The sequence below is a fragment of the Vulpes vulpes genome, chromosome 4 (assembly GCF_048418805.1).
Source record: "Vulpes vulpes isolate BD-2025 chromosome 4, VulVul3, whole genome shotgun sequence".
Classification (NCBI taxonomy): Eukaryota; Metazoa; Chordata; class Mammalia; order Carnivora; family Canidae; genus Vulpes; species Vulpes vulpes.
In genome coordinates, this window is record NC_132783.1 from 114334818 (window position 1) to 114358683 (window position 23866).

At 40.1% G+C, this 23866-nt stretch overlaps 2 protein-coding genes across 8 annotated transcripts in view; one reads left to right on the forward strand and one right to left on the reverse strand.

The window, feature by feature from the left end:
• Positions 1–280: 280 nt before the first annotated feature.
• On the reverse strand, positions 281–19131 carry MFAP3 (microfibril associated protein 3). Of its 4 annotated transcripts, XM_072756783.1 has the most exons (5): positions 19060–19105; positions 16099–16184; positions 11771–11879; positions 7520–7983; positions 281–4494 (listed from the first exon to the last, which is right to left on the reverse strand). In XM_072756783.1, the coding sequence occupies exons 4-5, from the start codon at positions 7812–7814 to the stop codon at positions 3701–3703; spliced, it is 1089 nt and encodes a 362-aa protein (XP_072612884.1). In that variant the 5' UTR covers positions 7815–7983; positions 11771–11879; positions 16099–16184; positions 19060–19105; the 3' UTR covers positions 281–3700. The 4 variants fall into 4 exon arrangements, with proteins under 4 accessions (XP_072612884.1, XP_025863957.2, XP_072612883.1 ...); XM_026008172.2 differs by lacking the exon at positions 16099–16184 and having other exon boundaries at positions 19060–19121; XM_072756782.1 differs by lacking the exon at positions 11771–11879 and having other exon boundaries at positions 19060–19111.
• The window catches only part of FAM114A2 (family with sequence similarity 114 member A2), a 30107-nt gene continuing 25343 nt past the window's right edge, over positions 19103–23866 (forward strand). The window contains exons 1-2 of one of the 4 annotated variants that reach the window (XM_026008184.2): positions 19103–19202; positions 23578–23822. In XM_026008184.2, coding sequence (XP_025863969.1) covers positions 23592–23822 — 231 coding nt within the window. In that variant the 5' untranslated portion in view covers positions 19103–19202; positions 23578–23591. Of the gene's footprint in view, positions 19209–19470; positions 19698–23577; positions 23823–23866 lie in introns of those variants that run through there. The other 3 variants (XM_072756781.1, XM_072756780.1, XM_026008194.2) reach the window with 3 other exon arrangements.

Below are 23866 nucleotides of genomic sequence, written 5' to 3' on the forward strand. Positions count from 1 at the left end.
CTTTAGGTCTTTGCCAGGAATGCTTTACCTCAGAAGTGAAAAACTGTTGCATACGTGTCTGCTAACTGCATTCTCATGGACACTGTAGGCAACACATCCATCTCAGTATGGCCCAGAACACCAAAAACATATAAATGCTTATTAAATATTTTTAAGATTAAAATGCGTAACCATAGTAGAATTCAAGTTGGATTAAAATTTACTCCTGTTTAAAATCATTAACATCAAATTCCATCACACGTAAAAATGAATATATACTCAATAGAGGATTTCAGACAAATGAAATAGTCCATTGAACATTTAATAAATATATTCAAGCATGACTTTTTTTTTAAAAGAAAGGACAAAATCATAATGTAAGTATTCATTAAAATGGTGACCATTTAAACATCATCTGAACCACACTAAAATAACACGCTTATGAAATGTGTTGAGATGTAGGAGTTTATGTATAAAGCTGAGCATTTTCAAAATTCCCGGCCTGGATGAGAAAAGATTGTCTTCTCTTATTGGTGACTCAGGAAATATGATTTACTTGTGTTATAAGTGCTGGTGTGTTGAGACAAGGCTAGCACCCATGGCCGGCTGTGCTCTGGAAAACAAGCATGCCATGCTCCCATGCCACTCTGGGACATGGGAGACAGAGTCTGATCTGGGGCGAAGCAACATGCAGGATGTGGAGAGGAATACACCAAGGGGTTCACTGAAGCTGGAGGACCACACAGAAAGCCACGTGCTTTAACTTCAAAATGCATGCTAAGTGAGGCGAAGGAGCCAGAAATCTTTTCACAACCGTTTCAGATTGGCAACTCCCAAGGTACTCGCGTAAGGGTAGTTGGGAGAAATACAAATGCTTGCTGGTCCCGAATGAAGAATTTAACTATCAGAACAGATGCAACGTGAGGATATGCTTATTGAACTACCTAAAACTCAAGTTGAGTATCAGCTCAAAAGATGCCTGTCCATCTGGCATCATTTCAGCTGTCCAGGAATCTATAAAAATGTTTACATATCCATTTTTGGTAAATTCATTTCACAAAGCCATCATTTCATTTCATAAGGACAATAAGGTTCATGAAGTCACAATACAAAATTTATAAATGAGATGACAGGACTATTTAAACACATTTTCACTAACTATAAAATCCACTGAAACAAAAGATTAATTATACCACAGTTATTGTCAAAAGACTTTTAGACTGTAGTTTAAGTTCAAAAGGTTAAGGATTTTACAAAAATGTAACATGAGACTATTCATTACATATGAAGAGTATTTGATTAGATACAGAACATATTAATGTGTGGTTTTCTTCCTCTTGGAAACTAGCTTTAGAAAGTAACACCAAAAAAAAAAAAAAAAAAATGTAACACCAACTCCAGTTAAATTTTGACTACTGTAATTCCTTATCACTGGCACCATAATTTGGAATATTCAAAGTAACCCAGTTACCAAATAAAGTCACCATTACGTTTCTAAAGTTAATTTAACCAGGACACACTGGAGTAGCCAATAGTGATACAGTATTGTGTAAACTTAACAGATTTTTTTCATTAGTTCTCATATTTTTCCAAAGTCCCATTTCCCAGGACTTTGACCGTTAAATATTTCTACCTTAAGGTTCCAAACACTCACATCCATTGTGAGAACTTGAGGGATAGATCCATTGGAGGTACTATCTGACGATCTGAAGGATAGTCAGGGAACAAACCTCAGACAAGAGATTTTTAGCATTTTTAATTTTTTAAGAAAAAAAGCCTAGGAAGGAAAAAGTGTTCTATAATCTAGGGTCTAGGGAATGGTGAAGAGCCCTTGCTCTCAAAGCCAAATGTATGAAAACAGTATTTCTTAAAGACATGCAAGTCTACAAGCCAAGGCGAGCTTTGGCTAAATGATTGGTGGTAGCTTTTGTTTGGCTCTGGAGGTTTCCATGGAAACAGCCTGAGATAGAAACGGCAGCATTATCATCTTTATCCATAATGCCATCTGATACAACTGCACACTGATTCATTCATGCTATCCAGAAGAGATGTATTATTTGTGATAAGCCTGGACAAAGGGAGGTGTGAGTTTATCTAGTTACACTCTCTATTTCCTTGCCTTCCTCCATTTGAAACCTTAAATTAAAATCCTGATAAAACCTCCTCTGAACATTTCCCTCAGGAGCCTCTAGTTCAAGTAATGGTTCAATAATCAGAAACCAAATGAAGAAACATGAAGCACCAAATGGAGCTCCACTGCCAAGTTCTTAAAAATCATATGACACCAAGCTTCCTGTAGCTGAAGAAATTATTCTGAAGAGTATTTACAATTCTATTATATTAGGCCTCAACCAGGCAAGAAATACTGTCTCAAGTATTCATTATACACAGTTGAATCAGATGGCCTCATCCATAATTTTTCTCTCTTTATATCTAGATCATTTTTGTGTGTATATATATCTATATACTGGTACCTATATCTATGCCTACATATTTAATATATTCACATATACCACATACCAGTATCTAATCTTATTTCAGGTTAGTGCTTCTCAGAAAGACCACAAAAGCAGCCTGAGCTCAGAATTCTCTATCTGAAGTACACAAAAATAAAAACCTCAACAACAACATATAAAGAAAACAAACAAGATAAGGAGGCATGCAGCCTTTAGCACCATATTAACCATCATGGAGGGCAAGAGTGTTGACAGAAGTCTAAAGATGAACCCAGCTCTGAGTTTTCTCCTGGGATGAGATCCCAAACACAGAACCCTCTACGGAGTCCAGTACTTTCAAAAAGGGAAAGCCTGAGAAATTCTATTAACAGAAATGTCAAAAATCCATGATTTACAAGAGATAGATGATTTGACATTGTTTCTTATTCTAAAAGCACTGAAGACATTATTCCTTAAGAACAAATTGCTCACTTTTGGAGATCAGTTGGGAAATCACTGCCAGCTCAATGAACTAAATGATGCTTCAGTAAGTTAAAAAGACATGATATATCCCCCAAAAGGACCAATTTACTCACGGAAAGTAGTTTATTAATGAGCAGTTAGCTCCCTGATATCTGTATAACAATACAGACATTGGCTACACTAAAGAGACTCGATCTAGCACATACAATTGCACACTCCATATGGCAAAACATCTGAAAAACACCCACACGTCTATGCATTATAGCACTGGTGTGGGAATTTAAATCACAAAATAAAGTCTCAGCTTGATCCTTTCCATAAAAAGGTACTTAAAAGTCTAGGGAAGGGTTTATTTGGTGATGTGCTGATGAAATCTGGTGGTTTTAACAGGGACAGGTAAGAAGTTACAGGGCTAGAAATGACTTGAGATATCATCTAATGCAAATCCTTCAACTTAACTGGCGGGAAAAGTGAGGCCTCAGGATAAGCATCAACCCTAACCATTTGAAGAACCATGACCAGAAGAGGAGGCACGGAACTCTTAGTGTGGCACTTTGTCCATTATGCTTCTCTCTTGGGTTCCTTTAAATCTTAGCTTGTGTCATTTCATCAAGCTTGAGGAAAATGAGAAATATCAGATATGAAAAACACTGAATTTTTACAAAGATTTTGGCAATAAGTCACATTCTGATGTGCTTAATATTAACAAGGGGGAACCCCCAGTTATATTTTGGTAAAAATGTTATTTCCTGCATGAAATACGTTCCTTTTGTGAGAGCTGTTTTTGCAGGTACTGGGATAACTCACAGCTGACGGCTTTCATATGTCCCATCTTTGGAGTAAGAGTTTGATTCAGCAGATCCTAGATCATCAGGTGGGCTGAAATGACTGCTGTCTTGGGAATCTGTATCAATACTTTTGGTTTCTGACTGGAGGTGGACAGAAACTTGAACTGCTATCTCCTGGCCTTGTTCATTCAGAGAACCATCATCTGAATCTCCTTCTGGTGAATTACTCCGGCCCATCTCTGGGTTAATGACATAAATGCCACCTTGAGCATTCAAGGCAGGTCTCTCTTTAATTCTTTCTCCCATGTCATCAGGGTCGTCCACTCGCACAGCCTCAAACATCTCCTCAACAAAGGCCCGACAGTTTAGAATAAGGGGTGGAAGAGGGACACTTCTTGCCAGTTCTTCAATATAACGAGCAAACTCCATCGTCTTAAATTGTGTGACTTTGGCGAGTTCTAGAGTCTTGGCTGAAGTGATGATGGGGATGCGCTTTGCAATCTCAAAGGCCTTTTGAAGTTTCTCAGCCCCTTCAGTTCTGAAGAATTCATTGATAGCCTTCTCAGTCTTACGAAGATGGCTGCTCATCATGCACAACCGTGTAACGTTCAAGATGAGTGTGATTGTAAAGGCAATCAGGCAAACAATCATGTAGTAGACACTCATGTCTCCCGAGGTGAAGATAACACGAAGGGTGACAGAGTAGGAGGCATGGATTGGAGAGGTGACAAAGCATGTATAGAGCCCTCGGTCATCAAAGACTACACTGGTGATATTCAGGAAGTTATCAGAAATCAACCATTTTCCACCTGATGACCCAACAGAAATAAAAAAAATTACAGCATAAAGAATATTATTACTGAAAAAGCCAACTGCCTTACCTTAAATATGCCACCTCTTCATGAGAGTGCTTTACCCTCATCTATTAGGTTCTGCTACTTGTGTACAGAGTAGAAATTTAAACAGCCTGAAGTTAAAAAGAGAATCAAGATCTTCCTTCCTGACACAAATTATTACCATAGCTACATTTTGAGGCTAGACATAGCAAGCCTTTCAGGGAGATAGTTAGTCCTATAATGCTAAATGAATAATCTTAAAAAAAAAAGTTTATATGTATGTACCAATACATTTTCACATAATAGAAGAAAATGCCTCAGAAATGCAAAATAATGGTTATTTCTGGGGTAATGAGTTGAGTGATTACATTTTCTTCTTTTTAGTTAACTGTACTTGTTTACTTTTCGTAACGAGACAAAAATTAAAAAAAAAAATACAATCCTACCAGTTTAGTGCATTGTCTAACTAGTAAATATGGCATGGCTTGCACATGTTAATTTATTTTGTTAGAAAAGGTTTGTTGATAATGTCTTGATTTTCTGGCAAGAATAACTGAAGCACAAGCCAAAAGATACGTGTCACAAGTCAGGGTAAATGAACTGCTTAGCAAAGAGAATAAAGTTGCCCTTAAGATGCCAAAAGGATCTTTGGGTTCTGTTTTAAACCTAAGACATGCTGCCTGTCTTCTATACACGAAGGCATCTTCATTCAGGGATCATGTACACAAAATACCTAAGAGTATAAAAAGCAAAGCTGATGGCCTACCTACCTTGATTCAATACCCATTTGTAACTTGGCTCTGCCCCACAATTCTGTTTGTGGTAAATTCTCAGTGTATCCTGTACTTTAGCTACACAAGCCATTCATTCAAAGTGGGATGGATGGGCCAACTGGGGGTGTAGACATGAGTCCCCATGACTAGAGGAAGTGTCTTGGAGAAGGCTGGGGGATTGCTTGTTAAGAACCACCTGAGTGCCCAACCTTAAGATATTGCAGTTAAGAGATCTTCAAGATCTTTCATCCCTGAGATTCTATGGTTCTCAATTATTTTAGTGGTACATCAATTAGTAAGCACTCTGGATTGTGTCCATTTTTATTGTCATCAAAATTTATCTAAATTCTGTAGTTATATGCTTCTGTTCTATGAATTTGGAGCTACGAAAAGGCTATCCTATGAATCCAAAGTATGATGGAAGTACATCACTCCATTCATCAACCACTGTACTACAACCACAATGTAAACTCTCTAGCTTACTTGCTGATAATAGCTCAAGATTTATGAACCTTATACTAGGCTGACATGCTCTTTAAACTCCTTTCACTGGAGATTCATAAAATTTAATAGAATTTTCCAGAGCTGCTACTGAAAGCATCAATGATAGATGTTAGTGGTTTTCAAAGTAAAGGCAAAAAGGAAAATGAAACTGCCATTCCACTTGGTTGGTCTCATCCTAACCTAAGCTTTGTTGATGTGGTCAGTCTGTAATGATCACACTGATTGAAAAATTCAAATCTCAGGGATCCCTGGGTGGCGCAGCGGTTTGGCGCCTGCCTTTGGCCCAGGGCGCGATCCTGGAGACCCGGGATCGAATCCCACATCAGGCTCCCGGTGCATGGAGCCTGCTTCTCCCTCTGCCTGTGTCTCTGCCTCTCTCTCTTTCTCTCTGTATGACTATCATAAAAAAAAAAAAAAAAAAAAAAAGTTCCTTAAAAAAAAAAAAAAAAGAAAAATTCAAATCTCAGAAGTGTTTGGTGAGGATCCTAGTGCCCAAAGGGAGTAGGAGTCTAGATCATTGTGTCCAAATGTGAAACCCCAAATCACGTCAAAATATACATTCTGGGCATTACTCTAGAGATCCTGGGTCAACAGATGTATACTTTTAAGAAGCTGATTAAAAATATTCTGTTCTAACAATTCAAACTCTTTAATTCCCTGGCAGGCAGTTACCCAGTTTATAGAAAGTTAAAATGTTTAGTGTATATTTTAGAAGAAAATACCATTGGTCTCTTTTTCTGTTTTCCATTCTAATGTGAATAATCAAATATCCTTTATATTCCAAGAGGTTAGATTATCTTTCTAGCGAAAAAGATAAGAAAGGCCTTTTCTGAAAGTGTAGGTTATGAGCATCCTCTAATTTAATCATTATCCAATTGATTTTTCATGATTTCTTTTTGAGGTACTTTAACACAAGCAGTCTTCAAAAAGCTCTTTCTAGCAGAATATTAGCTAGGAAATAATATTCTGATTAAGATGTGTTCACAGGTTCACAAACAGCAAAAACAAATAAAATAAAAACCTGTCAAAAAAGAGACGTAGTTGTAATATTATGTCTGGATAATTTTTAAGACTGAGACACAAAGGCACAAGAGAAGCTTTCCCATTTTCAAGTAAATTAAGGTATACCACGGAAAACAGTTGAGGTGGAAGAGCCTATAGAGCTCCTTCTCAGTGCCATTCTAATTCTCAGAGGGACTTAAAAGTTTTATGCACAGAGCTACACTTTTTAAAAAAACATCCTGGATTTCCTCTAAAATTTTTAGTGACTCATTTCCATAGAAGATTTTAAAATTTATGACAAATTTATCTAAGTCTAGCCATAATCCTTCTTGCTGTATTCACACAGGGCCATCACACTATCATTCACATTACAGTTTAGGTGAAAGGGGTTGTGCAGTGCACAGCCCACACAGCTGTCTGTAGCAGCCCTGATGTAGGTCTACCTTCAAAAGAAGAAAACTAGCTCACCAGCAGGAGAGACGTTAGCTCCCTGTTATCAAGTGAACATCTTTTAAATTTATAACTATTATTTCTTTCTTCTTCTGGTTAAGTAATTAAAATTGGTTTGCTTTTTCTCATAGCTAGAATACTGCAGGCCTTTCAAAGTTTTAACTCTTCCCCCTAGCACCTCATCGTTAAGAGTCTTTGTTGAATATTTCAAGGAGACAAAACTAACAGGAAATGAGTAACCTTGATTAATTATACCCTGGCATAGTTACCTCTGCCTCTGCCATCCAGTTGCTGGCCTTTTGAGTTGTACCAACGGACATCTTCGTAGTGGTCGACTGTGAGAAGACACTCAAGTGAAACACTAGTTCCTTCTTTGGCTATGATGACATCGTCCCCTGAGTGGGAACCTGCTGAGTGCTCAAAGCTTGGAGGAAATGATGAATTGAAGGAACTATTATTTGTTCCCAGTGGGGCCATTTCATTGAAGCCGACATCTTCCAAAACAAAAGCTGCTGGCACAGTAACACTCACCACTAAAGTGAAGAGACAACAATGTGGCTTCATGGAAAAATGGGAGGAAGTCTTGTTTAGATTTGGAGAACTCAAAAGCTTCTATTCTATAACAAGAGCACGGTGGGTAATTTATTGCCTGGTATTGGGAGTTTTCCAAACAAGTGGGAGATTCAGGCGTATTTTGAAATCTTCAAAATAAAAGATGTGAGTGGATACCAACCTAAAAGAAAGCCAGATATAAAGTTTAACCAACAAAGACTCATAATGGGGTGAAACTTTTATGTTTTAGAAATGAATAGATGTGAAATTGATTAGAATAATTGGCTCTGACATCAGGGAGCAAAATAGAAAGAACACTACCTAAAAATCTCACACCGAGACCATAGAAAGAGCACTGAATTAGAAAATGGTAGGCAGACCTAGATTCTGGTCCTCACTGTGCTACTAACAAGCTGTTAAGACCTTGGCAAGTAGCATTCTCCCTTGGCCATTTTCTCATCCATCAAATGAGACTAGATGAGACCTCTCTAAAGACTCTTCTAGTTCTGAAAGGCTATGATTCTATTTTACTCTGACAAATCTTATGCAACAGGGAGCCAAAAAGGCTAAAATATTTAGCTTAATGATCTTTTATTTCAACCTGCACTATCACCATCTGTTGTTGTATCAATAATGTAAATCAACTGATACATCATAATAGTAACGATGGAGTTCAAAATTTGAGCAATCCAAATACATAATATATTAGCTTTAAATAATGCAGAGATAATGTAGAAGGTAGTTTTCTGTTTGTTTTAATACTAGAAAGGAAATTGTACTACTACATATATATAAGTAGTTATTGACTTCTGAAGCTTTAGAACCTCCCTCTTGGGCAACAATGTTAGACTAAAGAATTTTCCTTTAACACTTCCTTCAGTATCCAGAGACAAAATACAGTATATTTAACAGTTTGTGAGAATACCAAATTTTAGCTCAAAGTCTGCAAAATTAGCTCAGGGAGGAGCTGACATCTTCAATGTCTAGCTGGTAGAAATACAAATACAACTATAGAGAAGCGTGCCAGACAATAAAATATCATGAACAAAGAGCAAAATATCCCAGCTACGATTACCTTTCTGGTAATTTGATTCCTCTTTTAACTCAATGACTTTCAAAGAAAAATTTCAACTTATTTCTATAAAAGATAGGATGAAATGCCTAGCTTTATTTCCTATAAAGGCCCAAAATAATTAGTTTTGGAAATGACTCTCCTTTGTACTTTTGTAAAGATTGCTTGATCACAGAACATAAAAAGCACTGGATCATTGTATTTAGCCATTAAACTCCTCAAAGTCTGAATCACAGCAAGCTGTAAATGTCATTTAATTTTCATTAGCCTGTGAAATAATGATTGAATGATAATAATAATTTTCTATACCTTGCTATATCTTTAAAATATAAGAATGGACTTTTTCGAGTAAAACATAAGACTTCAAACTTTGTTATACATAGTAGCTCAAATACGTGTTTATTTCTATTTCTTCCCCAAACCCAGCTAAAATGACACTACAGGAAATAAAGATCTTGGGCATTGGAGGGGATTTCAGAAATGGTCCAACCCATTTACTATACAGTGATTTGCTCCTTTAAATTATACTGTATGTATAGATAGAGACCAGGATTCTCTATTGAGGGAGAGTGGTGAGTGGAAACAATGGAAAGAACACTAAGTAGTAAATGACTGCCATAAGCCAGGCTCTGTGCTCAGGGCTTGACATGTGTAATTTCTCAAGTTCTTTTTCAGTACAATATCTACAGTTGATGGATAAGACTTTTGTCCTTTATTCTAAACTACTGCTTCCAATTGTGAGAGGAAATGACTTCCAATTGTGAGAGGAAAAGAGGAAAAGTGTTCTAAGTCTTCCCTAGAACTTTGATGACGAGTTCCTGTGGCTGTATCCAAGTCAATGTTTTCCCAATTTCATTCATTTCTTCTATTAGCATGATTTTTTTTAAGTCAACTCATTATTTTACTTTCACACATTTATTTTAAAAGGAAAGTCTATATCACCTTTGTAAATAAACGTTAACCGTACACATAAATATGGTGAAAACAATGTTATTAACTGCTGTCTGCTAAGGGCTCTGAGCCAGAGGCTTCCTCTCTTTGTCGGGAAAACAAAAATAAACAAAACAGATAAACCACCCACAACTCTACCTTATTCTAATACCACCTCATTTCTTATCCTGCCATCATCTTCTTCTTTCCCACCTATTCCACACTGAGTTCAGAACCACAATTTTTAATTTAATTTAATTTTATAGAGTGTGTGAGCAGGGAAGGAGCAGAGGGAGAGGGAGTGAGGGAACCTCAAGCAGGCTCCATGCTCAGCCAGGAGCCTGGGGTGGGGCTCAATCTCACAACCCTGAGATCATAACCCGAACTGAAATCAAGAATTGGATGCTTAACTGACTGAGCCACCCACGTGCCAGAGAACCACAATTTTAGACGAGGTATACATTTTCATCTATCCACCTGTATCTACTGAGCTCTATGTGCCAACCTTTTGTACTAGAGAACCGCCTCTGCCTCCATGGAGCTCAGTCTGGCAGAGAATACAGACACTAACTAAACACATGCAATATAGTAAATGCTACCCAAGGTAAAGTACAGGATGCTACAGTAGTACTCAATGTGAGGAACTAAACTTGTCACAGAAAGCCCCCTTGAAAATGAGGTGTGCAACAATACCTGAGGGATAAATAAAAATTGAAAATGGAAGAGAAGGGCAACCTAGGTGGCTCAGAGGTTTAGTGCCACATTCAGCCCATGGCATGATCCTGGAGACTCGGGATCAAGTCCCACATCGAGCTCCCTGCGCGGAGCCTGCTTCTCCTTCTGCCTGTGTCTTTGCCTCTCTCTCTCTCTTTCTCTGTCTCTCATGAATAAACAAATAAAATCTTAAAAAAAAAAGAAAAAGAAAATGGAAGAGAAGTGTTTTAGTAAACGGACAGAGGAAAAAGCACAGAGATCACTGGTTAGGAGGTGCTCAGGAAGAAAAGCTACAAGTTGTGGTAATGAGAAGGGGTGGCCTGAGCATGCTGGGTCTGACTCCTGATTCTGGAGGGGAGCAGTCTGGGCCAATGGCAAATCTGGAGGTGGACTTTCGGAACTGGAGTGGGAGGCTGAAGTGAGTGAAGGAGATAACTGTCCAATAAGAAGAAGTCAGGGAACCCTGGGTGGCGCAGCGCTTTAGCGCCTGCCTTTGGCCCAGGGCGCAATCCTGGAGACCCGGGATCGAATCCCACGTTGGGCTCCCGGTGCATGGAGCCTGCTTCTCCCTCTGCCTGTGTCTCTGCCTCTCTCTCTCTCTCTCTGTGTGACTATCATAAATAAATAAAAATTAAAAAAAAAGATTTAAAAAATAAAAAAGAAGTCGTCAAAGAATGTGGAGGCTCAAGAGTAGGGTAGATTACCTGTAAGAAAGGGAATGTCCCCCCAGGTTCAAGGCAGCTAGAGTAGAAGACACCAGAAATAGAAAAAAAAGGACTCTCTCTCTCTGCTGAGATGCAGGAGCTTTAGAAGAATAAACAGCCTCTATATGAGAGGGCTGTGGGGCAAGCAGTGTCCTGGCAGTGTTACTGCCGTGTGGAATTCCTTCATGTAGCTTCCCTGAGTCTCAAGTTCTGGCTCTCCCTCCCACGTGGTCCAGAGTATACCTGGATGCAGGCTGGCTTTTCCCCCAACCCCTGTAGCTCTCACATTATACTACTCATTGGCAGTCCATCCCCTCTCACTTAGGAGTCCCTTAAGCACGGGACTGTATTTTTTATTGCTATACTTCAAAACTAGCACATATTCAATAAATGTTTACTCATGGAAATTCATTTAAATTTGATAAAGTAAATAAAAAATCTTTAAAAAATAAATTTGAAAAAGTATGTGATATATCTTTGTAAACTGAAGAATGTTACATAATAGGGATCATAATTATGCAAACTGACATGCATTTACTAGCACTTACTATACTGAGACAGCCAATGTTAACAATCCAGAGAACTTAAGAGGCATAGTGCCTAAAGGCAGTCCTTGGGTCAACCCCAACTCCCAAAGTCTTCATTCACCATCTTGTCCTAGAAGAAAATAGTAGGGATAAAGGATTACCAAGCCCAGGTTGACTACTAAGATCACCAGAGAGCTTGTTAAAAATACAGATTCCTGGGTTCCACCCTAGCCCTAGTGAATAAGAACCTCTGGACTTGGACTTTGGAATTTATGGTGTTTAATTAGCTCCCTGGATGATTCTGAGGCAGAGGGCCCATGGATTGGCATCCTGAGGCTATGACTATATTTCCTGATTTCCTCTACCACAGCATTGCCCAATGGTGGTACAGACTGAACACTTCTAAGAAGAGAGAACTATCACTCGTGTTCCATTCTGGACTTTGATTACCCTGGATCAGTGGAAGTACAGGCCTCTGAAAAAGGCGGAGTATCAGGGAGATTCAGAGTACAGTCTCCAGAGCCAGATTTTCTGGATTTGAATCCTGACAGACTCTAATCAGCCTTGCAACTTTTGTAAATGACTTAATCTGCCTGTCTCGGTACCCTCATCTTTAAAATGGAGAAAATAATAGTGCCTGTTCTATAGGACTGTTGTGAGGTTTGAGGAAATTATCTGTATAAAACACAGGGTCTGGCAATAGTAATCACTGAGTAACCTCTAGTAACTATTATTGTCTTTTTAGATAGTGTCCTAAAATCTACATCTGATAATAAAACCATTATTTAAGATAAATGGAACATTTTTACTCAGAATACTATGCAACCATTTAAAAATCTTGGTGGGGAGAGGAGGAAACACTATTACGTAATTTCAATCTGTAATTTTAAATTTCACGTTTTTCTTTTGCTTACTGCAAATAAGTAATAATGTGGATCAACCAGGCATTTTAAACTGAACTTGGGAGTCGAACCATGATGTTACATTGTTTTTGTGAATTCTGAGTTTGCAGTAAATAATCTCTGTTATGATGTGCCTGGCTTACCTTTACCTTTTTTGAGACCTGCCTTTATGTTCCAGGGCCCAGGAGGAAGTCAACCCTTTGGACGACTAAACTAATCAGAAGCTTTGATCCTGGAATTTGGATTTGAGACATGGTGGGTTAGGGCCATTTGAGAAAGAGAAGGTGTTGAGGCAGTCAGGTCTGAGCCACATGAAACAGAAGCAGAGAGACAGGATCACGCGGATGCAGAAGGGAGAGAGAGTGGTGAAAAGAAGTGAGGGGAACAGAGGGGAAGAGAAAGAGACACACTAAAGTGCTGCCTCCTGACAGAATTCTACTTCCTCCCTCCAACATTATTATTTTTTAAAGAAATAAACATTCATATACAATTTCATTCAAAATTAGAACCACAAAAATTGGGGCACCTGGGTGGCTCAAAGGTTGAGCATCAGCCTTTAGCTCAGGTCGTGATTCCGGGGTCCTGGGATCAAGTCCCACATCAGGTTCCCTCCAGGGAGCCTGCTTCTTCCTCTGCCTGTGTCTCTGCCTCTCTCTCAGAATGAATAAATAAAATAATAATAAAAAAAGAACCACAAAAATTAAGACTAAATGTAAAAACAAGAAAAGGAAATGGACAAATGGGGCAGCCCCGGTGGCGCAGCAGTTTAGCGCCGCCTGCAGCTCAGGGCGTGATCCTGGAGACCCTGCATCGAGTCCCACGTAGGGCTCTCTGCATGGAGCCTGCTTCTCCCTCTGCCTGTGTCTCTGCCTCTCATTCTCTCTCTGTGTCTCTATGAATAAATAAATAAAAAATCTTAAAAAAAAAAAAAAGGAAATGGACAAATGGTTAGGTAGGAGAAGAAAGATTCAGTTCAGCAAGTGACTAAATTGTGGCTGTGGCTACCAGGCAATACTCATCATTGATATCAACCTCCTCTCCTCCTTATCTACTGGAACGTGGTACACAAACTGCCCATGTGGTCAAGACTTGTGGTGCCTATTCTGTATAGAAACAACCATTTGCCTCTATTAGAAGTTTAGAGAAACCTACAAGACAGGTCTAGAAAAATACTATGAACACTCTTAAACTGCTCTTAGGTCAAAGGTGGCAGATGTAGCCTGATCTGTTGATTTTATCTGTTGATTTCTTTCTGTTGCCAGAAGAGCAATAGGTCCTATACTCTCCTTATGTCTGGTCAATAAAGGCAGGCGCAGCCTGAGCACTTCGTAATCATACCATGGGCATCCCAAACACAAAGGACTTCTAGTCTGAGGTACCAAGACACAGTCTATTTGCAGATAAGAGGCTGTTGCTGTTGAGCAGCTGGGAGAGAAAGCGGTGAAGGTATGGGTCCAAGAAGGTTGCAGTGACAGAAAACAGAGTGAAGGAACAAATCACCTTTGGGATCAGGAGAGCTCTTCATACTAAATTTCCTTGTGTCAGAATCAGTCTGCTAATTTCAACAAAAATTACACTGACTATAACCATTCTACTCACGCTGGTGTAATAATTTTCAAACAGTTCAGGTAAATCAGGGGCCCATCACGCTCAAGATGAAGTACTGGGTGCTAAAGGGATGCCCAGGGTATTAGGATACTGTCCCTCAGGAATTTACACACTAGTTTTGGGACTTACTGTGACAATATCATGCCTTACACACTAGTTTTGGGACTTATCGTGACAATATCATGCCTGTTATTATTATTTTTAAGTAGACTCCATGCTCAAAATGTGGCTTGAATTCACAACCCTGAGATCAACAGCTGCATGCTCTACCAACTGAACCAGCCAGGTACCCTTGCCTGCTATTTCTTAATGCTGCAGCTGACATTTAGAGGAGAAGAGGAAAGAGTTCAAAAAGGAAAATCAAAGTGCCACCTTCTTACAAACAGTTATAAAGGGCTATGCTATGTTTGTGGGTGAAGTTACTTGGTAGAATGTTTCATTAGCTTTCTTCAGCATTAAAAAGAATAACAGAGAAGTGTTACTCGTTTAATCCAACTCCTTTTTCATCTTTTAGGTACAGTAAAATATAAGCTTTTCTAGGATCATGAATAATCAGAAACATAGATGACTTTACCTGACAGAACCATTCTAAATATTGGCTGTATCACAAAGAAAAAAAAAAAGAAACAAAGAAACAAAGAAAAACCCCTAAGCTGTCATCCCTAACAGATTGCTTTGTTGCTGTTCCTGCCATCTTCAGAGAGAAGAAATATTTCCATTCTGCTTCAATTCTCAACAGAAGTAAATAAGGAAGTAATGTGGCTGATTTCCGTTCCTGTGGCTCAATATTAAGTTGGCCGAGGAAACTGCTGTTTGCAGAAATAGTTCTGGGATAACACAAAGTTGGGAAAAACACTGATGCCCAGATGGTATTGGTCTCAAGTATACTGGGATATTAGTGCTTTATTCTCCATAATTAGATGTGTTCTAGATTGTATTTACAGCTTATCTACTCTTCTCTACTGGCACTGTTACACTTGAAAAATGAAGTTCCCCCACGCCTGGCACACAAATGGTCAAAGTGGCATTCTGAATTGGCAAGGGGGAGAAAAAGCAAATGAAAAGCAGATTGTTAGTACTCTTCCATCCGTCGCAAAGAGCAAACATAAAACTCTCCTGCTTATACTCAACCATTATTATAGAGATCTGAACCATAAAAAGGTTAGTAATATTCCAACAGAAATCATAATTTTGAGGATCATTTTCTGAAAAGTTCCTAATTAAAATAGCCCTTATGCTGCCAGTAGTAACTTGGAACTATCACACACCTCATAACTGGTTTGGACACTCAGCTCAAACTTCAATGTATTTTCTGGCCCCCTGAAAAACACCTGTGACTTATATTCTTTTGCCATTAGCATTTGCTGAAATTACTGAATGCAAATGACAAAGATATGGATGTAGGATGTAACAGGCCTAGATTTACGATCATCTTACCTACTTTTTTTTCCTCTATAGTCTAAAAAATTAAGCTTGGTATAACTAAAACAGAACTTCTCATTCTCACCCTCACATCTACTTGTCCAATATATACTTATCTTAGATCATGGCCACACAATATAATTCTTTGTTTTGCAAGATCAAAGTTACAAGATCATCATGGCTTCTTGGTTAGTAGCTTGGACTGAAGGGCCTGATCCCATACCTGGATGAAGCTGTGGGTTTGCGAGGCCTTAGTTTTCATATATACTGAATAAGATTATTAACAGTAATAACCTCATAGGGTAGTTGTGAGCATTAGATGAACTAATGTGGGTATATTATAAATACATGCTATTGTTAATATTATTCCACTTCCTAGATGTTTTCCCACCCTAGGTCACAGTCCTTTTACCTTACCTGGGCACCATACTATTCTTTTAATTTCTAAATGGGTCTCATTAACTCCAACTATACTCCAAACACTGCTCCTCTTAGAACTGGTCCTAAATAAAACATAAATAAAGTCATGGTGATTTAAAAATCCATTGATTTTCTACTGCTCAAGAGAGAAGCTTCAAATTTTGGTCAGATATCCATATTCAGGTGGTAGAACAGAAATATCCAGATGAAGCCCAGTGGTACCTGCGTGCAGAGTAATTGCTTGCTGAAGGAATGAATGGGTCTAGAAGTCTGGTCTTCAGTTACACCTCTGTCACCAATTAGCTATGCTCTTGCAGGGGCCTCTTTCCTCAGCTAGAGGCTAATTATCATTATCATTCCTTTCTTTGCTTAAATCCTATAGTCTTCCCAGCTTCCTCCAGTCATGGCTCAAAGCCTTAACTACACTTGTTTCCCTCTCTAATCTCTCCAAATAACCTTTTACTTTAAAGTTAGGTTCTAGTTGTCCCTTTTACTTGAAACTTCCTGCTCCTCCCCACTAGTATCTTCCTGTGGAAATTCCACCCTCTGTACTGTATCCAACTCAAATTTCACCTTATTCTAGAAGCCTGCTCAACCTTTACCCTCTTCATTTTGGATGAATTTCTTTTATTCGGTCAGTCACCTAGCACATTGAAAGTACTCAATTGTAAGACTTACTGGGTTCCTTCTTTTATCAGTTATTTCTCCAAAAGACCGTAAGCTTACAGATCAGCATCTAAAAACTTTTTCATTCTTTAGCATAAGACTGGATTCAACATTTTGAATTCAGATGCTCAACTTGGCAGTTAGAAAGGTACTTGCTACCAACTTCTTACTGGCTTTCCAGAGTCTCAGGCTCTGGAAAGTGTTAATGGAGATTTTTGAAGATATGGAAGCGTAGCTTTTAAAATTTTAGTGGGGAAAATAGTCTAGAGTGAGTTTGATCTGTACCTGGTTTTCTTAAATTGCAATTTTTGAGAACTTATATCAAATTAACCCGTGCGGCTTGTTAAAGATGAATATTTCTTGGTCCCACTCAGACTTGCTGATTTGGCATCTCTAAGTGTAGGGCCGAGCATCTGCTTTTTCATGTGCATAGTTTTAATGACTTACAAATCAAGCCCATATTTCCTTTGATTGTCATGACAATATTGCAATCCAGTGATTCTCAAAGTGTAGTGGTACAGGGGCTCCTGGGGTCCCTGAGACTTTTTCAAAATGATTTTCATAATAATACTAGGATCTTATTTGCCTTTACATTCTCATTCTCACACAATATGGTGTAATTTTCCAGAAGCTACATGATGAGTGCTAACATAAGAGAATAAATTCAGGAGATAATGAGAATCTAGCTATCTTCTATTAAACCAAATATTAAAAAGACTTGCAAGGATTTTTTGTTTTGGAAAATATTTTTTTCATAGAAATGCTATGTATGTTAACACGTAATGAATTTATTATCTCAAATAAATAACTGAAAGTTGTTTTGATACCTAGAATGGTAAACACTGATAGATATAAGTCGCATGCACAAACTCTTTGGTGCTCAGTACATTTTAAAAAGTGTAAAGGGATCCTGAGACCAAAACGTTTGAAAACTGCTGCTATAATTATTATTAGCACCATTTTAAATGCAAGGCACAATTACGTGACTTACCGAGATTCCATTTTTGAACCCCAAATTCTATGCAATTTCCATTACCACAGAAAATCAGAGGAGACTACCTATTTTATACTCTTACAAATTTGTTATCTTTTTTTTTCTTTTGAATAGGGATTTTTATTTTTTTAAAAAAGATTTATTTATTTATTTATTCATGATAGACATAGAGAGAGAGCGCGCGGCAGACACACAGGAGGAGGGAGAAGCAGGCTCCATCCATGCAGGGAGCCGGACATGGGAGTCGATCCTGGGACTCCATGACCGCCCTGGGCCAAAGGCAGGCGCTACACCACTGAGCCACCCGGGGATCCCCTGAATAGGGATTTTTAACCAGCTACCAGGTGACAGTGATGCCCTTAAGTTTAAGAGAACCACCATGAAAAGCAAAGGCCCTAGCTGTTTTAGGAAGTGACAAATACTATATACGGACAGTGATATGGTAATTCTGCAGGCAACAGATGGGGTCGGGAGACTTGGGTTCTTAAAAGATCAAATCCCTTCACTTCCCGGGAACTTCACTTTTCACATCTGTACACTGAAGGGGTCTCTAGTGCCTCTTTCTGGCTCAGTCCCGGTTGCATGCATTCTCCCCGCTCAAAGACAACTGAAGAGATCCACCTTCCTGATGAAGGTCAATTTTAATCTTAAAAGTCATAAATCAGAGCATACGAAGCTTCTGCAGAGAGACCTTCAATCGTTCCCCCGTTGTTTCCAAATAAAAGTCAAACTCCTCGTCCTGGCTCATAGACACTACAAGATTCGGCCCATCTTCCTTCCTCTTTTTGGGCAAGTTAACAGCGGCCTTTTTTTTTTTTTTTTTTTTTTTAATCTTTTCCTTGACCCTGCTAAGTCTGTTACGACCATAAGGCCTTTCTTTGCATTTGCTATTTCTTCCGCCTCCAATGCTCTCAACAGCCTCCTAAGCATCACTCTCCCTGTTCCGTATCACACGACGCCGTTTAATCTCCCGTAAAGTGTTCGGACTCCTCATTCTCCCTCCGCCGCCGTTTTAGACCGTAGTGTTTGCTTGCTGACTTGTTTACAGTCAACAAACTGGGAGCAGGGCCGGGGGCGGCTGGTAACCCAGTGCTGTCCCCGACGCCCGGGGTAGCGCCCGGCAGGCAGCTGACGCTCCGTAGAGCGACGACGGCTGAACTCCTGCAGCTCAAGCCTCGCCTTCAAAAGGGCGGGGACATCCTCGTCTCCCCCACGCCGGACCCCGACCCACCGGGTCAAACTCCTGCCTCAGCACCCCCAGTGCCTCCCGGCACGACCCCGACGGAAGCCTCACTTACCAGACCCGCAGCTCAGCTGGCGCTGGCCGGAGCCGCGGCTTGACCCGGAAGTGCTCTTGGGCAGGCGGGGCCGCCTCCGCACCGAAGACGAGTACTTCCGGGGCAGTAGGAGCGGCTCCTCGGCGGCGGCGGCGGCGGCGGCGGCGGCGGTGAGGGGGGCGGTGGGCCGGGTGCGGGGCTCCCGGGGAGGAGGCCGGCGGGGTGCGGGCCGGCCGGGGACTCGCGGCCAGGCCGTGCGGGCGGCTGGGGAGGGGGAGGAGCGGCCCGGGCCCGGGCGGCCCGCACTTCGCGGCTGGACGCGGCGGCTGTAAAGCGCTTTGGGTCATCGAAGCGCTACGCTCGCGTGGGCACGCTCGTCGTGGGCGTGGAAGTTGGGAGCGCGGGTCGGCGGCGGGCGTCCGGCTGGGGCCCGACCTGGGTGTGGGACGGTGAGCCCACCCGTGTGTCCGCCGGAGACCGCCGCTTGTCAACGACAGTCGCGGCCCCGCCAGCCTCCGCCCGCCCGTCCTCGGCCGGCGGCGGCGTGCGGGGTCTGCCCTGAGCCCCTCGCGTGCTTGTGCGGGTGGAGGCGAGTCCCCGTGGGAACCCGCCGGGCGGGCGTCGGCCCCGGGTCGCCGAGGCGCTGCGGGTGCGGCCGGGTGAGCGCCGCGCCGCGCGGGGAGCGTGGAAGACGAGTCCCGCCCGCCGAGCCCTCACCCAGCGCCAGCGCGTTCCCTGCTCTGCCGGGCCGGGCCGCCGTGCGGCGTGTGTGCATCTAGACGTGGGCGGGCTGTTCCTAAGGAGTGGGGCTCGGCCGCCTCATCTGTCATTTTCCGTCCTGGGGGTTCTTGTGGGAATGACATACATCGCTACAGGACACTTGGAGAACTCGCGGAAACATTAGATAGTGCAGTTCCATGCACCCGAGATTGCCTTTTCTTTCTCTTTCACTTTCTTCTTTCTTTTTTAATTTCTTTTTCTTTCTTTTCCTTAATTTCTTTAATTCCTTTTTTTTCTTTCTCTTTCTTTCTTTTCCTTAATTTCTTTCTTAATTCCTTCCTTTTCTTTCTTCCTTTCTTTCTCTCTCTCTCTCTCTCTCTTTCTTTCTTCTTTCTTTTTTAATTTCTTTCTTTTTCTTTCTTTTCCTTAATTGCTTTCTTAATTCCTTCCTTTTCTTTCTTTTTCTTTCTTTCTTTCTTTCTTTCTTTCTTTCTTTCTTTCTTTCTTTCTCTTTCTTTTTTCTTTCTTTTTCTTTTCCTTAATTTCTTTCTTAATTCCTTTTCTTTCTTCTTTCTTTCTTTCTTTCTTTCTTTCTTTCTTTCTTTCTTTCTTTCTCTTTCTTTCCCTTTTTCTGATAGTGAATCCACTGAGAACAGGGATAGCACAGCCATTATGATAATAAAAGTAATGGTCATTATAATATATATATATTTTTTTGGTCATTATAATATAAGCAGCTTTTCCACCTAGCCATATATCTAATGAGCACATTCTAGGGGCTCATTAAACCTCTGTTGCGGGGATCCCTGGGTGGTTCAGCGGTTTGGCGCCTGCCTTCCACCCAGGGCATGATCCTGGAGTCCCGGGATCCAGTCCCGCGTCCGGCTCCCTGCATGGAGCCTGCTTCTCCCTCCTCCTGTGTCTCTGCCTCTTTCTCTCTCTCTGTGTGTGTCTATCATAAATAAATAAATCTTTAGAAAAAAAATAGACCTTTGTTGCACAAGTGAAGGAATAGACCTAGTGTTTAGTATTTTCGAATATGCTCTTCGGGTCTTGGTTTGTATGTGTGTGGGTAATTGCATCTGGGTTTTTTTTCTTTGTGTTTTGGGAGTGTATAATGTATGTATATCATATATGATCTAGGCTCCATGGTGTGTACATCTAACTTTCCAGCCTTATGCTTTTTCATCATCCTCCCTGCTATCTTAACTACAGTTATTTGTCGATAGTCCATGTCTATCTATGGTCTGTCTATTCCGTTTATACTTCCTATGTGTTGTTTTCCCACCTTTGAATTTTCTCATTGGCACTTTTATCTGTCAAAATCCCAAGTGCCCTTTTAGGTACGTGTTGCAAGTTCAGATGTATACAGGGGCTTGGTAACAAACAAGTCAAATGGATTTAGGTGGAGATTGTAGGGAACTGGAGAACATTTTTCTGTCTAAAAAGGTCCAGCAACTCTTTGGCATGAGCTAATTATTACCATGTTAATAGTGGTGCCATGTTACCAGATGTTTCAACTTTACAAGAGAAGTAGAAAATCTGTATTCATATATGAAGTTTGATGTTTATTTTTTTAAGGATTTTATTTATTCATGGGGTGTGTGTGTGGGGGGCAGAGACACAAGCAGAGGGAGAAACAGGCTCCATGCAGAGCCTGATGTGGGGATCATGCCCTGGGCTGAAGGTGGCGCTAAACCGATGAGCCACCCGGCCGAAGTCTGATTTTTAAATGTTAGCAGTTAATATAAAAGTTTAAACACTATGCAGGCCAAATAGAAACATTTAAAGGCTGGAGTTAGCAGTCACATTCTCAGTTTGTGGTCACTATTCTATGCTTATTTCAGATACTTTGTGTGTGAATCATATTCTCTGATTCCAGCAAACTTTGTTCTTTTAACATTTTATATATACCTTACTTAAAGTGCTGTTTCCAAGCTGTCCTAGATCTCTCTCTCTCTCTCTCTCTCTCTCTCTTTTTTTTTTTTGTGAAAGAGAGAGACAGACAGACATGCAGGCGGAGGTGAGAGCAGGAGAGAGGAATCCTAAGCAACTCCATGCCCACCATGGAGTTTGTCGTGGGGCTCACTCTCACAACCCTGTGATCATGACCTGAGCCAAAATCAAGAGTTGGACACTTAACTGACTGAGCCACCCTGGTGCCCCTGCCAAGCTGTCTTAGTTCTTAATGTCTGTCTTTTCTACTACATTGGAAACATATTGATGGTTTGGATTGGGTCTAATTCTGCACCTGGTAAATATTGGTATAAAATAAATGCTTATATATACACCTAAGGCTTTGGTATAAGTGTGTATGTGTGAGATACATTTATTTCTCTTTTGGTAATACTAGGTTGTCTTGGAAACCAGCATCTGCTTCTTGTAAAAAAACACCAGTAGTATCTTGGCTTTAATTGCCAAAGAGCCGTACTTATGGAAGGGATTAAATTGGTTAACATTGCTATTCAAAAGCTGGTTGATTTAGATTCTATCTCATGGCTTAAATTTTATAATTTAATTTACAAATTGAGGTAGAAATAATGACTAAGGTTTTTTAATGACAATCAACAAATGGAAAAATTGATAAATTGTACCTCATTGAAATGAAAAACTTTTGCTCTGTGAAAGGCCCTGTGAAGATGAAAAGATAAACTACAGGCTGGGATAAAATATTTCCAAACCACATATCTGACTAAGAACTTGAATCCAGAATTTATAAAGAGCTCTCAAAACAGAAAAACAAACAAACAAAAAACAAACAAACAAAAAAACCCCAACAAAATAAATCCAACTAGAATATGAGTAAAAGATACAAATAGGTATTTCACTAAAGTAGATATGCAGATGGTAAATAAGCACATGAAAAAAGATGTTCTGTGTCATTAGCCATTAGAGAAATACAGCTTAAAGCCACAGTGAAATTATTACACACCTAATCAGAATGGCTCAAAAAAGGAAAAAAAAAATCACCAGATGCCGGTGACAATGCTGAGAAACTTGATCACTCATACATCACTTGTGGTAATATAAAATGGTACAGCTACTCTGGGAAAGAGTGGCAGTTCTTATAAAACTGAACAAGTACTTAACATGATCTAGAAGTTATACTCTTGGTCATTTTTTTCAGATAAATAAAAGCTATGTTCCCACAAAAACCTGTATGTTAATATTTTTAGCTGTTTTGTTTGTAATAGCCCCAAACCAGGAACAGCCCAGATATCCTTCAATGGGTAAATGGTAAAACTAAAATACATCCATACAAGGAATACTACTCAGCAAAAAAAAAAAAAAAGGAAAGAAACTATTGATAAAACAATTTGGATGGATCTTGAAGGACTTAGGCTGAGTGAAAATAGTTAATCTCAAAAGGTCACATACTGTATGAATCCATTTATATAGTGTCTCATATTGAGATGGAGAACAGATTAGGGGTTGCTCTGGGTTGGTGGGGGTGGGGTCGGGGGGATGTGACTGAAAAAAGACAACACAAGGGATCCTTGGGATTGAACTTTTCTGTAGCCTGAGTGTGTAGATGGTCACACACATCTATATGTATGATAAAATGTCTTAGAACTAAATACATGTACATGAGTGCCTGTAAAACTGATGAAATCTGAAGATGGTTGTATTAATTTTCTGGTTGTCATATTAGACTGTGGTTACGCAAGTGGTTGCCATTGGAAGAAACTGAATGGAGGATATACAGATCTGTCTGTATTTCTTAAACCTGCATGTAACTCTATGATAATCTCAAAATGAAAAGCTTAAATCAAAAAAGCCTATAAGGTTAATTTTTTTCTTTGACTTTTATTTTACCAGGCAATGATCTAATCATGTCAGATAAAGATGATACTGAGACACCAGTGGTAACCGAAGCAACCTCCACCCTTGAAGATGGGAACTGTGAGCTGGCCGAGAATTCTGAGTTCGTTGACCAAAGTGCCAAGCCAGAGAATAAATCAGAGCTTGCAGCTATCACTAGGAAAAGACCAGAGTCCAAACCTTCCAGTGACCTTGAGACTTCAGAAGTTCTCCCTGTTGAGGCATCACAGGCTGTAGGCAAAGTAGAGTATCTTTTAAAACACTGGGATTAAAAGTTAGAGCTAAA

Excerpts from the sequence above, each read along its gene's own strand:
- MFAP3 (XM_026008162.2), bottom strand. The coding sequence starts at position 7,814 with ATGAAGCCACATTGTTGTCTCTTCACTTTAGTGGTGAGTGTTACTGTG. Across the intron at positions 4,495-7,519 it reads ACTGGATGGCAGAGGCAGAG|GTGGAAAATGGTTGATTTCT; the intron begins GTAACTATGCCA and ends TTGGGTCATCAG.